The sequence below is a fragment of the Dipodomys merriami genome, unplaced genomic scaffold (genome assembly GCF_024711535.1).
Source record: "Dipodomys merriami isolate MVZ:Mamm:240054 unplaced genomic scaffold, mDipMer1.0.p SCAF_545, whole genome shotgun sequence".
Classification (NCBI taxonomy): Eukaryota; Metazoa; Chordata; class Mammalia; order Rodentia; family Heteromyidae; genus Dipodomys; species Dipodomys merriami.
Window position 1 is genome coordinate 131,885 of NW_027206119.1, and position 14,932 is coordinate 146,816.

At 34.8% G+C, this 14,932-nt stretch overlaps 1 protein-coding gene across 10 annotated transcripts in view; it reads left to right on the forward strand.

Annotated features, from left to right (window-relative positions):
* The window catches only part of LOC138811651 (E3 ubiquitin-protein ligase MYCBP2-like), a 193,690-nt gene that overhangs the window by 129,087 nt on the left and 49,671 nt on the right, over positions 1 to 14,932 (forward strand). For 8 of the 10 annotated variants that reach the window (XM_069999343.1, XM_069999344.1, XM_069999346.1 and 5 more), the window contains 5 exons: positions 103 to 204; positions 4,483 to 6,126; positions 7,248 to 7,417; positions 8,211 to 8,455; positions 9,965 to 10,132. In XM_069999343.1, coding sequence (XP_069855444.1) covers positions 103 to 204; positions 4,483 to 6,126; positions 7,248 to 7,417; positions 8,211 to 8,455; positions 9,965 to 10,132 — 2,329 coding nt within the window. The remainder of the gene's footprint in view (positions 1 to 102; positions 205 to 4,482; positions 6,127 to 7,247; positions 7,418 to 8,210; positions 8,456 to 9,964; positions 10,133 to 14,932) is intronic. The other 2 variants (XM_069999350.1, XM_069999352.1) reach the window with 1 other exon arrangement.

Consider the following 14,932-nt stretch of genomic DNA (forward strand, 5'->3'; position numbering starts at 1 on the left):
GTTGCATACCATTTGAAGTGCTTTGTTTTTGCTTGTGTTCTCTGCTAAATTTTTTTTTCCATTGAATCTGTGCTGCTTCTTTGCCAATGTTTTCCACTGTAGAATCTCCATCTCGCAACCTTGCTTCTCGTGAGCGCATTTACAAAAATTTTGGTGTAGCTGGGCCTGCTTCTGCTCTCTCATCTCTGTCTCACAAACTGAAGGGTGGGTATGCGTGTATCCATAGATGGGTCATTCTTAATAATAAAGAAGGTGTCAATTAAAAGAAAAAAAAGAGATGGTTCACTTCAGTCATTTTCATCCCATTCCATTTTTTAAAATTAAGATTTATTATTTTATGTTAAATTTTATGTGCTTGAGATGACTTATAATGTTCCTGTTCATATTAGAGTATAGAGTATCACACTTGCTATGTATGATTTTTTTTATCTGTGGGTTAAATATTGTTTGTGCTTACTTTTAAGCCTGTATGAAATTATAAAAAGTAAGATAGTTACAGAGAAACAAATACCTAATTTGAGGACTTAAATCATATCAGAACAAGATGATTTATATGTAATTCGTAAAGCACATGATGATCTAGACAAATGCATCATCTTATGTGAGACTTTAATTTTAAACATATTTTACTATATGTAATATAAAAAAAATTGTACCATTTTTGTTCAATTGATTTTTTTTTTTGTACCAGTCCTGGTGCTTGAACTCAGGGCCTGGGCACTGACCCTGAGCTTTTTGTGCTCAAGGCTAGTGTTCTACCACCTGGCCCACAGTGGCTTTTTACTGATAATTTGATATAAGAGTATCATGACCTGGACTTTCCTGTCTATGGTGGCTTCAAACCACAGTTCTCAATCTTAGCTTCCTGAGTAGCTAGGATTATAAGCATGAGCCACTGATGCCTGGCCACTTTAGTATTTATGAGAAATATTTTGATATGATTTTCCTTACAGTATTTTCCTAGTGACTTAATTTTAACATTTTAAGCATAGAAATATTTCAGAAAATTTAAAATATACCTTTAGTCCTTTACAGTACTGTAGATAACTGCTTAGATATGTCTTAAAGTTGTATTTCATTAAAGTGTTAAGATCCTATATTTTAAAAAAATTGTAGCAATAATTAATATACTATATAAACTTAAGTAACTAATTTATGTTTTCTTTAAAATGAGTAAAGCTGTTTATATTTTTTCTTTGACAATTAAAAGTAATACTATTAGAAAGTAAATATAGAAACAGTAAATAGTATTATTTAAGTTAATAGAACATATAGAATTTTTTGCTAAACAGTGGCATATGATAAAGTATTATTAGCATAGTAACATAATATCAGATATATAGTACATATTATAACATGCTATATTTTAGATGGTAGATAAACAGATTATTTTCAATTTGGGCATAGAAAATTGCACAATTCAGTGGATGAATAGCTAGCATTTAGTATGTTTAGTAACATTTAATTTATTTGAATTTACTGAATTTATACTCTGTTCTGTATTATTTCTTCAAGATTTCTTTGAGGTTAGAATTTCTTTCCTATTATTGCTTAATATTTATGCATTATAAATATAGTCACCAAACTAAATTAAGTGATAAATGTGAAGTATTAAATGTGACCTGAAGGGTTCTTTTTTTTAAGCAAAGTATTTGCTTATACTTTGATATTCAAGGGCAAATACAACATGAAAATTTAGCAGTTTTTGCAAACAGGCTGTAATACTTTTGAAAGCTACACAAAGATCAACATCTTAGCATTTGGGCTTACCTCCCTTAAAAAACAACATACCCTTTTTGTTTTTAAGTACTTGGAATATATTTTGAAAAAGTATGTTTTTGTTGTTGCTGTTATTGTTTGTTTTTTCCTGGTCCTGGGGCTTGAACTCAGGACCTGGGCACTATCCCTGAGCATTTTTCTCTGAAAGCTAATGCTCTATCACTTTGAGGCACAGAGGTACTTCAGGTTTTCTGGTGGTTAATTGGACATAAGATCCTCACAGACTTTCCTGCTCAGGGTGGCTTCGAACTGTGATCCTCAGATGCCCGGCTCCTGAATAGCTAGGATGACGAGCATGAGCCACCAGTGTCTGGCTTGAAAAAGTGTTTCTGGAAAGGCTTTAGTTATGATTTGAAAGATATCTCAGGAAGGAATATTTCTGCCATTGTTTATGTACTTCAACTCAGTCATATATTTAGCTGTCATCAGTTTCAGATATTAGGAAAATCTTCCACCTATATTAGAGGAATAGAAATAAGGCATGTAAATGCCTGTGCTTTCTAACACTCTTAATATTACACACTTTTGCTCACGCATGGCAAGCAATGTTCCTAATATTTGAAGATCTCATTATCCAACATGTCAATATGTGTTCATCATTCCATTCAACAGGTTTGCAGGCTTAGGACACCAAAGAACTCATCAACTATGTCCCAATTCATAGGTATTTGTGTATAACTCCCAGATAAATTTGGTGAAAAAGTGATTTAAAATATTCCCAGCTTTTAGATCAATAATAAAAATACTCCAGTTATTTTAACATGTGATAATGTTCAAAATTAGTGACTAAGACTAGACTACCAAATACAGTTACCAATATACTTTGTTTGCAAAATTTACTCTATAAAATCAGCAACAACTGCTTAAACTACTTTTGGACAGTTTGAAAGTACTGTACTTAATTTACAAAGACCACATCTATTTATCTGTATTCTCCGAAAATAAGTTCAATATTTGGATTTTTTTCATGATTTTTCTTTTTAGTTTTCCCTTAAATGTAGCATAATCTCAAATTTATAAAAAGGACTCATAGGGCTGGGGATATAGCTCAATAGTAGAGCACTTACCTGGCATACCAAATACCTTGGGTCCAGTCTCCAGAACAAAAAGTAAAGAATACCATTTGCTAAGTTTTATGGTAGAGTATTAAAGCTCTGAATACAACAGAAGATTACATTTAGAATAGTTTTATTCATCTAAAAAACCAGAATGTTTTGTTAAACATTGGTATGTAACAAATGATGTACTCAGTTTCCTCAGTGTGCTCTATCTGCCCTTTTCCCATACCCATTATTTGCCATATCCATTATTCCATTGCAAAATTATCCAGCTTGCATCAAATGCTTACCCAACAATTACTATCACCTTTGCCCTGTCACCTTAGGAGCCATAATGAAAAAAGCAAAATGCTTGGGAACAGTACATGAAAAATATTCAACAAATTGTATTCCAAGACCCTTTCTTAACATTAAGTACATCATTAAAGAGTAACAGACAAAAACCTGTCCAAGAGGACCTTCATGAGGAAGACAAATCCTATAACACTACTATCTTAACATATGCAAATTCACACAGTAAACAGAATCATTTTTTATATCTAATTTGTTCTGAGAGAGAGAGAGAGAGAGAGAGAGAGGAAAAGAGGGAGGTGCAATTATAGCCAGTTAACAAATTTATCTTTTTGTCTAGGCATCCTCTTTCCAAAATATACATAATCCAACAAGGTTTATGGTTTTCAGTTTTTAATAAATTTAGTCAGTTTTCTTTTTTTTCCTGACAACAATATCAATTACAGTAAGAGTAGGTGTTTTTATTTTTAAGGAGGCTAGATAAACAGCCTGGCTCTAATTACTCAGAGGAAAGTGTAAAGAATGTTAATCAGGAAGGACAGACATTTAAGTGATTGACAGGATGCCAAAACAAATTGGTATTTGTGTAGGATTATCTACTGTTTCACTTTAGAAAAGGGAGAACTTTTTTTTTTCTTTTTTGTCATTCTTTAGATTTAGCTCACAATTCAGATTTTGACTATTCCTTCTGAAATCCTAACATTACTGTTCTTTACAGGGTCTATAAGCTCAGTGAGCTAATCATCTAAGTTTACCAAACTTTGAATACAGCAGGTTTATATACAAGTCTTCCTGAAAATTGAGTAATAGTTTTAGAAAATTTATGTGTTGATTATAAATAATTTAATCCAGTCTCCTGAGTAGCTTTAAGCCTAATTGTATTCTGTTTGTATATTTGAAAACAATAAAGGTATAAATTCAATTCTCGAATTCAGTAACATCTATGCCTTTACCTTAAGAATGTTAGATTTCACTCAATTGGAAATTTATTGTGCTTACTTCATGTGAAAATATACATTTTTATACTTTCTCATTTTAAAGCCAGTAATTCTTTTTTATTCTCTTTCTAGTCCCCCATTAACCCTAATTAGATGTTCTATGGCTTAAATTCATATGCCATACTAGTTCATAAGAACAATTTATTCTCTCTGTTTTGCCTTCTATGTAACTCTAATAGTAGTTGTATAATGATATAGTATGGGAAATATTACTCTTTTTGATTCTTAAGGGTTTTTTATTTATGACAAGCAATAGAAATGTTGTAGCTTTATGTTTTTAATTTTAGTGTTTACTGACTAAATTTTCAGTAAGTTACTATTTATTAACAAGTTTCACTATGAAATGGACCACGCAGGTGACCGAGGAAATGTGTCAACATCTTCTAGACCAGTGTCTACACCAGGAAAATCTGAACTGTCGTCTAAACATAGCAGATCACTTAAACCCGATGGACGGATGAGCAGGACTAATGCTGACCAGAAGAAGCCAAGGGGGACAGAAGGTTTATCCGCTAGTGAGTCCCTCATGTTAAAATCTGATGCTGCAAAACTGAGGTCAGATTCCCATAGCAGATCATTATCTCCCAACCATAACACCCTGCAGACACTGAAGTCCGATGGGAGAATGTCTTCTAGCTTCAGAGCTGAATCCCCAGGACCAGGTTCTCGGTCATCATCTCCTAAGCCAAAGACTCTCTCAGCAAACAGATCTAGCCCTTCTGGTGCTAGTTCTCCACGCTCCTCATCACCACAAGATAAAAATCTACCTCAAAAAAGCACCACTCCTGTTAAGACAAAACTTGAACCTCCTCGGGAACGTTCCAAATCAGACTCTTATACACTTGATCCAGATACTCTCCGCAAGAAGAAAATGCCCCTCACAGAACCACTTAGGGGGCGATCTACATCACCAAAACCAAAATCAGTACCAAAGGATTCTAAAGAGTCTCCTGGATCTGAAAACAGAGCTCCTTCTCCCCACGTGGTACAGGAAAACCTTCATAGTGAGGTAGTTGAAGTCTGCACTTCAAGTACTTTAAAAACAAATAGTCTAACAGATAGTACCTGTGATGAAAGCAGCGAATTTAAGAGCGTGGATGAAAGTTCAAATAAGGTTCATTTCAGCATAGGAAAAGCTCCATTGAAAGATGAACAGGAAATGAGAGCATCCCCCAAAATAAGTCGAAAATGTGCTAATAGGCACACCAGGCCCAAAAAAGAAAAATCTAGTTTTCTTTTTAAAGGAGATGGATCCAAACCTTTGGAGCCAGCCAAACAAGCCATGTCTCCATCAGTAGCTGAGTGTGCCAGAGCAGTCTTTGCCTCTTTCCTGTGGCATGAAGGCATAGTGCATGATGCAATGGCTTGTTCTTCTTTCTTAAAATTTAATCCTGAACTTTCCAAAGAGCATGCTCCTATAAGGAATAGTTTGAATAGCCAACAGCCCACAGAGGAAAAGGAAATCAAGTTGAAAAACAGACACTCATTGGAAATATCATCTGCTCTGAATATGTTTAATATTGCACCTCATGGACCAGATATATCTAAGATGGGAAGCATCAACAAAAACAAGGTGTTGTCTATGCTTAAGGAACCACCTCTTCATGAGAGATGTGAGGATGGCAAAACCGAAGCCACTTTTGAGATGTCCATGCACCACCCAGTAAAATCTAAGTCTCCTCTTCCCTTAACTTTACAACACTTAGTGGCTTTTTGGGAAGATATTTCTTTGGCTACTATCAAAGCTGCTTCCCAGAATATGATTTTTCCAAGTCCTGGTTCCTGTGCAGTCCTTAAAAAGAAAGAGTGTGAAAAAGAGAACAAAAAAGCCAAAAAGGAAAAAAAGAAAAAAGAAAAGACAGAAGTTAGGCCCAGAGGCAATTTGTTTGGTGAGATGGCTCAGCTGGCAGTAGGGGGACCAGAGAAAGATACCATCTGTGAGCTGTGTGGAGAATCACATCCTTACCCAGTGACCTATCATATGAGACAAGCTCATCCAGGTAAATCATGTTGATAGATTGGTAGATAGATAGATAGAACTTTATTTTTAGTGAACTATATTATTTCTGTGAGTTAGGTCAACGTATTAGTATTAGAAAGTATTAGAAAATAGTTACCCACAATTTATATCATATCTTTAAAGTACATTATCAGAGTAGTTGATCTTTTGGAAAAATAGAGAAATTTGGTGCTAGTTCAATATAGTAAAAAGTATACTAAGTTTTACATTACAAATTATATTACTAGGCAAATGCTTTACCACTTGAACAGCCAGCCCAGAAATATTTCTTATTTTTTAAAAATGTTTTATTTGGTACCCGAGAATGCTTTTAAGGTTTTGTACAGTAGAAGGAATGACATGTCCAAACAGATCAGATCCCGTGTTAGAACTTCAATTTTAGTGTTTTCCAGTTTGAAGTTACAAGTAGAATGAATTATGCCTATTTTTTGTGGGGATTTTCCTATGGAAAATCTAATAAAATCTGTCATTTTATTAGAAGACAGTATTCTAGGTAACTATAAGTATTTTTATAACATAAAATATTTCAAAATTCATCTAAAACATGGTTAAATTCTTTTCTTTCTATAATTCATTCCCCAGATGTCCTATAAATATAGGATTCCTGAAAATTTACCTTTTTTTTTTTTTTTGGTCTGTCATGGGGCTTGAACTCTGGACCTGTGTGCTATCCCTCAGCTCTTTAGCTCAAGGCTAGCACTCTATACTTGAGCCACAGCAGCACTTTCCTGCCTGGGCTGGCTTTGAATCTTGATCCTCAGATCTCAGCCTCCTGAGTAGTGAGGATTACAGGCATGAGCCACTGGCACCCGGCTATCATTCTTATATAAGATTTCATATTTGTCTATTTTCATTTACATTCTTAAGTAATTCTAAAGATATCACATCTTATACTTTTCTTAATCTGCTTATTAGAAATAAAGCATCTCTGATATTTTGAATATCATTTAACTGGTTGTTTTCCAGCCAAGCATGCTATTTTTCTGATAATCACCTGAAAAAAGAAAATGAAATTTCGTTTTAGTATTTTGCTTGCTTTACGAAAGCAAATCTGTCAAAACACATAAAGTATTAAATGAAGTTTTTAAATTATCATTCAAGGTTGTGGCCGTTATGCTGGTGGGCAAGGTTACAACAGCATCGGACATTTTTGTGGAGGATGGGCTGGTAACTGTGGTGATGGTGGCATAGGAGGAAGCACTTGGTACCTGGTGTGTGATCGCTGCAGAGAAAAATACCTCCGTGAAAAACAAGCTGCTGCAAGGGAGAAGGTATTTTTATTCTACCTCGGGGATATGGATGTACTTTGATACTAATGATATGGATATACTTTGTAAGAATCTCTATAATCATATTATTAAATCAGTTGACTTCAAATAGTCATTTAAATAAGCATTTATATTAAAAAATAATATTTAACTTTGCTATTTGTACTAGTCAACTAATTTTAATTAAACAGTAAATTAGTAGTACAAAACAATTGAATTATATGCCTTACTGACATGTTAGTTTTGTAATTTTTTATTATTAGTTGCTCATTGTTATATATTATCTAAACATACATAAATTCCACTCTTCCCCTTTATCTTCCTTCTACTTTTGTGACTGTTGTTTCTCTATTCTTTATCTTCTGTCTCTTTTCTGTAACACCTAATTATAGTGTAGGAGTCACAGAAACTGAAGATCATTCCCACTAGTGATATACTACATCATACTCTTGCTGAAATCCTTCCTCCCCTTCATTACTCTGGTATTTGTGATTGTATTTAAATTTAAGTAGTAAGGTTTTAAGTTTCCCCAAGGAAAGAGAAGAACAGTTTTTGTTCAATGTAAAATAGTTTTTAATCAGTTCAGGTGAAACATGAAGTAAACGCTGTTTCAGCAATCACTATTATTACTTCACAATATTTCTAGATATCACTTTTTGGCCTTTTGACTAAGATCAAGTAAAATAGTTTAAATAGTTTAAAATAGTTATAGAATGTTCAAGAATTTGTATTAATACTTAAAGGATCATTTTTTCTATTAAGTAGAAAATGGTCACTTCAGTTCTTTTGCTACCAGGTAAAACAGTCTCGGAGAAAGCCAATGCAAGTGAAGACCCCACGAGCCTTGCCCACTATGGAAGCCCACCAGGTGATCAAAGCCAATGCCCTATTTCTGCTGTCCCTGAGCAGTGCAGCAGAACCAAGCATCCTGTGCTACCACCCTACAAAATCATTCCCGTCACAGCTGCCCAGTGTGAAAGAGGGTATTTCTGAGGATCTTCCTGTGAAAATGCCTTGTCTTTACCTGCAGACACTAGCTAGGTAATAATACTGCATCCTTCTTGTTTTTAATCACTTTTTGAATTAATTGATTGATTTTATAAAGTAGGTCAGTATTCCTCTGACTACCCACACTTCATTAGGTGTGGTATGTACTAAAGAAACCTTATTTTCTAAGTTATCTTGGCTAACACGTGTCTACTAAGATATACATTTTATTGTTATGGTTATCTCCTGTAAAAAACTTAATAAAATTGTGTTTTTACTATCCAATATATATCTCAGAATATAAGACTATAGCTATATTCTTTTTGTTCTCTGATAAGTTGACTTCAGTTTATTAGTAATGGGAAATACTAAAATGAAAAATAAGTGATGTTTCCTGTTACAGTCTTCCTTTAAAAAGAAAATTATTCAGCCAGGCAATTTGAGATCTGAGGATTACAGTTCAAAGCCAGCCTGGGCAGGAAGGTCTGAAACTCTCTCTCATCTCAAACAAACCACCAAAAAGCTGGAAATGGAACTGTGACTCAAGTGATAGAGTACCAACCTTGAGCAAAAGGCTTTGGACCAGCATTCAGGCCTTCAGTTCATGCCCCAGTACTACTGGCCAAAAAACAAAAACAAAAAACCATAAAATTTTACACCTGTATTTTTAGCCTATATGTTCATACATTGTATATTATACTAACATGTGTCAAAACAATCTTTCTCATTCCAAATTCTTCTTTATTAGCTGATAAATGAACTTCTCTAGATATTGCCTATTGGTAGAGTTTGCTAATTAATTGTTCTGTTCCATATGTAAAAGTGCTAACTTCTTTAAGTAGTAGAATTATATGGTTTTAAAAATGTTTGTGTATATTTAAAAATGCTTGCATAGGGTAAGTTACAAAGGAAAATGGGAATGTGAGACTGAGGTGGAAATTATCAGCTATGCCAAATCCCACATATCTTTAGCTTCAGTTAAAGTACTGACTGGACTTTTTTAGACTACTAGACCTTTTTATTCTAGTTTGAAAAAGAATGAATCAGACAGTCATACATGTGAGAAAGTGATAACAGAGTTGTAAATCTTATAGTTTTAGCTCGCTTGGGAATAGAAATCCAAGTGACTGCCTATATTTCAGCAGTCTATGCAAACATTATGAGCCTGCAGCATAGCTATGATGATAGGGAATGTGAAGCGGGAGTGGTTTTGATAGGAAACCTGGTGTCATAAGCTTAAGTCACGCATTACTCTGAGATATTCTAGCCTAAGGATCTGGACAGTTGATGGGATCACTCGCCTAACACTGGAAGATGGAAATGTTCTTGAAAGAAAAGAAAATGAGTTCTATTTTGGGTTTGACATGTTTGTGGCACCTGGAATATGTATGTGTAAAGTCCTCAGACTTTTAATTCCACCTATATACATCTGATCATTTTAATACTTCACTTTTACTTTTTGACTTTCAAGTGCTGCTTTGTCTTTTACAAAAGATACTTTAAAAAGGAGAAGACCTATATTGCCATCATATTCTTTAAGTTCTTGGGTTTGATTTAATGCAGGCATCATCATGAAAATTTTGTGGGCTATCAAGATGACAACCTATTCCAGGATGAAATGAGATATCTACGTTCAACATCTGTACCTGCCCCATACATATCAGTAACTCCTGATGCAAGCCCCAATGTATTTGAAGAGCCTGAGAGTAATATGAAATCTATGCCACCAAGGTATTTTACTTCCCTTCTCTTTGTTGAATAGCCAGTGTTTGGTGGAAGAATAACTTTGAACTAGAAACAAATTATCTAGAAGTTCTTTAATGCAGCCTTCCATCTCAGGTGGAAGTTGAGATAAGTCAGCTCTGCTTACTTACTATTGAAACAATATACATATACATGAGTAAAGTGTCCTTGATGGGAGAAACATTAGTTGGAAAGAAAAGATCAACTAATGATATAAAGAAAGGTTAAATGATGTTATGATGTTATATTATTTAGTACTGCATTTGATCAGAATAGAAAAGTTGACTTTGAAGCAGCATAGACATTAGAAACCCTAGTACAAAAACATTGTAACTTGGATGGTTCCTTATAATGTTCCTGACTTGAGTATGGTAAGATGAAACCATAAATCAAGCACCTCTGGAACTTTTAGAGAAGAGCCAAATATGCAAAGATAGTCTCTTTGTGATATTGAGAAGCCAATACATTTAGTATAGATTTCAGCCTTGTTTATGGAATTACATTACATTGGTAAAGACTATGAGAAAGCTGGGCTCCGGTGGCTCACACCTGTAATCTTAGCTACTCAGGAGGCTGTGATCTGAGGATTACCATTCAAAGCCAGCCTGGGCAGGAAAGTCTGTGAGACATTTATCTCCAATAAACCACTAGAAAACCAGAAGTGTTGCTGTGGCTCAAGTGGTAGAGTACTAGCCTTGAGCTGAAGAGTGCAAGGACAGTGCCCAAGCCCAGAGTTCAAGCCCCACAATGGACCAAAAAAAAGAGTATGAGAAAGGATGAAAAAAGTGTGCGTTGTTGACTAACTTTATAATGACAAAGATAAATTTAAGATGACAACAAAATTTCTAGCATGAATAAATGTGAACTTGTATCATTAGAAAAGAAAATATTTACTAAAAGAAGAAAAAAACATTCTTACTAAGATATGCCATATATATAGTAAGAAACTAAAGTAATGAACACTTTAAGCATAATAGAACTTACATATTCCAATTCATTTCTTGAATTATTTATAATTTTACCCCTCATCATTATTCATCATTGGGGAATTTGTTTGTTTGGTTGAGTTTGGTTTCTGTTAATTTTTTTCTCCAAAGAGTATAACATAGCACTTTATATCTTTCTAAAGATATCTCTAAAGGAGACACACACACACACACACACATATATATATATATATATATATATATATATATACACACATATATATTTCTTAACAAGGATTACAATCCATTTGGAGACTAGTCTGAAGTGTATGATTCCTTAGTGATTATTACCCTCTAGAATCACAATCAAGTAATATGAACTTCAAGTTAAAAGTAGTGAGATAAAGCTATAGTAGAGAATTTTTCCATTCCAAGTTCCCAATGAAGTTTTAAAATTGTATTAATAACCAAAATATACCAAGAAAAATTATTCAAATCAGCTCATACAAGGTGCTACACATTTCTAACGGTGAAAAGAAAAAAAAATGAAAAGAAACCACTCTGAAAACATTACAGGATGGAATAGAAGAAACCCTAGGTCTCCTTGGCTCAGGCCGAAATTTTCTGAATAGAGACCCGGAAACACAACAAATCAAAGAAAGGTTGGACAAGTGGGATTGCATAAAGTTGCAGAGCTTCTGCAGGGCAAATGACATAGCTAGCAAGATCAATAGAAAGCCCACGGATTGGGAGAAGATCTTTACTAGCCATACAACGGACAAGAGTCTCATATCTAAAATATACTTGGAACTCAAAAAATTAAACCCCCCAACAACAAATCCTCAAAGAAACAACTGCCCAATAAATAAGTGGGCTAAAGACTTAAAGAGAAGCTTCTCTGAAGAAGAAAGAAGGATGGCCAATAGACACATGAAGAAATGTTCAACATCCCTAGCCATAAAAGAAATGCAAATCAAAACAACATTGAGATATCACCTCACCCCAGTTAGAATGGCAAAAATCAAGAACTCTAACAACAACAGATGCTGGAGGGGATGTGGACAGAAAGGAACCTTACTTCATTGTTGGTGGGAATGTAAACTTGTTCAACCACTTTGGAAAGTAGTATGGAGGTTCCTCAAAAGACTTCACATAGAGCTCCCCTATGACCCAGCAATCCCACTTTTGGGCATTTACCCAAATGTTTACAAACAAGACCACACTAAAGCTACCAGCACAACTATGTTTATTGCAGCATTATTTACCATAGCTAAGATATGGAACCAACCCAGATGCCCTTCAGTAGATGAATGGATCAAGAAAATGTGGTATATATACACAATGGAATTCTATGCCTCCATCAGAAAGAATGACATTGCCCCATTTGTTAGGAAATGGAAAAACTTGGAAAAAATTATATTAAGTGAAGTAAGCCAGGCCCAAAGAAACATAGGTCCCATGGTTTCCCTTATTTGCAATATCTAGTATATGTATGAGTCAAGCGGAAAAGGTCAGATAATGTGATGTCAGGAAAATGAACCCTTAGATATGTATTTTAATGTTTTTTTCTTTCATGCATGTGTTTCTAATGCATTTATAAGATTATCTCTTTGTTGCTTTGTATGTCCCTCCCCCACAGTATAACCCCTGCTTTCACTATATTTGATGTCAGTATAACTTGTGGAGGAGATGGGGAAAAACCAGTTGTTTAAGGATACAGGTAGACCTGTTGCAACAATGAGAAGTACAAGTTGTCATGTCCAAAACGAGCTTTACAATGTCGGTGCGGGGGGGGGGGGAGAGGGGAGGGGGGAAGGGGAAGAAGGAGGATTGGGATTGGGGGGGGAGGGGGGAGGCTGGGAAGGGATGTGAAGGGTAAACAAAGGAGGAGGCTGCAATGCTTGGTAAGAAATGTACGCATTATCCTGCCCATGTAATTGTAACCCCTCTGTACAGTATGTTCACAAATAAAATTAAATTAAATTTAAAAAAATGAAAAGAAACAAACTACTAAAAAGCAGATAACCTTCAGATAATAAAAAAATAGATCTAGGAGATGATGATGAATGTAAACCTTCCAGTGTATGTATGCAACTATCCATCTCTCAGACCACAAAAGAAAATGTAAACTTGGAGGGAATTGTTTCCTTGCTGCAGCAGGACAGCAGTTGATGAAGCACAGTGACCAGTTAAGGTCCCATGGATTGATATGACAGACTGATTCCTGATATAGAAGGCAAATAAAAATCTCTAGTTATCCTTGGGAAGGTAATAAAATAGGTGTCAAGTGTGGTGAGAAAAGAACTTGAGGGAAATCCTCAGCTGCATCATCAGAACAAGCCAAAGAACTAAATAGAGGTGCCTGCTTTAAGCATTAGCAAAATGAAAACAGCATATCCTTCAAAAGTAGATGAGAAACACAGTCTGAAAGAAAACTCATCTAAAAGCAAGACAATTCCTAGAATGTTCTGTAGTATGGGAAAAATTTGATGACATAAATTTAATAAAAATTCTAATGTGTAAGTGAGATAAAAGAACTAAGTAAAAAACTACATTACAAAGCTAAGGGGACAGACCAAAGACCAACACAACACCATTATAAAACTAAAAAATTAGAACTATTTAGATCAGTGAGTTGAATTATTGATGTGAAGTAAATATTTGCAGTGATCCTATGAAAAAATAAGCTCACAGTAAAATGATACTGAATTAAATTAGCAGAATTTTACAACAGATAAGATCTCTCTCTCTCTCTCTCTCTCTCTCTCTCTCTCTCTCTCTCTCTCTCTCTCTCTCTCTCTCTCTCTCTCTCTCTCTCTCTCTCTCTCTCTCTCTCTCTCTCTCTCTCAATGTTGTTTTCTGTTTTTGGTTCCACTATGGCATGAACCTCTAGCCTCACACATGCTGAGCAAGTCTTATACCACTTGAGCTAAGCCCTCATCCAAGAAATACTTTCAAGTTACTGGCACTCCAAGTTAAACCACGAGTTTTTCAAGTACATGAGAAAGGAAAAGCAAGTCATCATGTAAAATGAAAGTTACACTGAAATCAGACTTTTTAAATCATAATTTTATGTGAAAGGAAAAAATATAAAGCTCTAAAAAGTTTCATCCATTGTTAGATATGTTAATCATATATTGAAAGATATGCTAACACATAAAAGATCTTGAGAACATTAACACATGTGTTCCCATATCACAATTTATTAGAAAATATTCTTTCATAAAATCCATGATTAATTCTGAATTAATCACGTAAACCAAATGATTAATGAAAAATACTTTTAAAAGAGTAAACAGTAGGTCATAAAAAATAAAATGTACCAGAGAAAGCATGTCTGATGTTCACATGGTCCTAAAGAAAATATTCAGGTATTTTATATTCAGCTGCATTCTCAGGCATCAAATAGCAGCAGGAATGTATGAATGAATGAATGAGTGAATGAATGAATGAGTGAATGAATGAATCTTTTTTCTTTTTTTTTCTTTTCTTTTGCCTTCCTTTTCTTTCCTTTTCCTGCCTTCCCTCCTATCTAATAGTACTGGGTTTTGAACTCAAAGACTTGTGCCTTCTGGGCAGGAGCTCTACCACTGAGCCATGCTTCCAGTCTTTTTTGCACTGGGCATTTAGATAAAAGATCTTAATTTCTGCCTAGGTTCATACTTTCTGGACCATGATCCACCTATTTTGTGCTACCTGTTGTGGCTGAGATGGAAGGTATGTGCCACCACTACCAACTTCTTTTTCTCAGATGGTGTTTTATAGACTTTTTTGGCTTTGGCTGGCCTCAAACCATTATCCTCTTGATCTCAGCCTCCCAAGTAGCTAGAAATACAGGCATGAGCCATTGGCATCAGCTCTT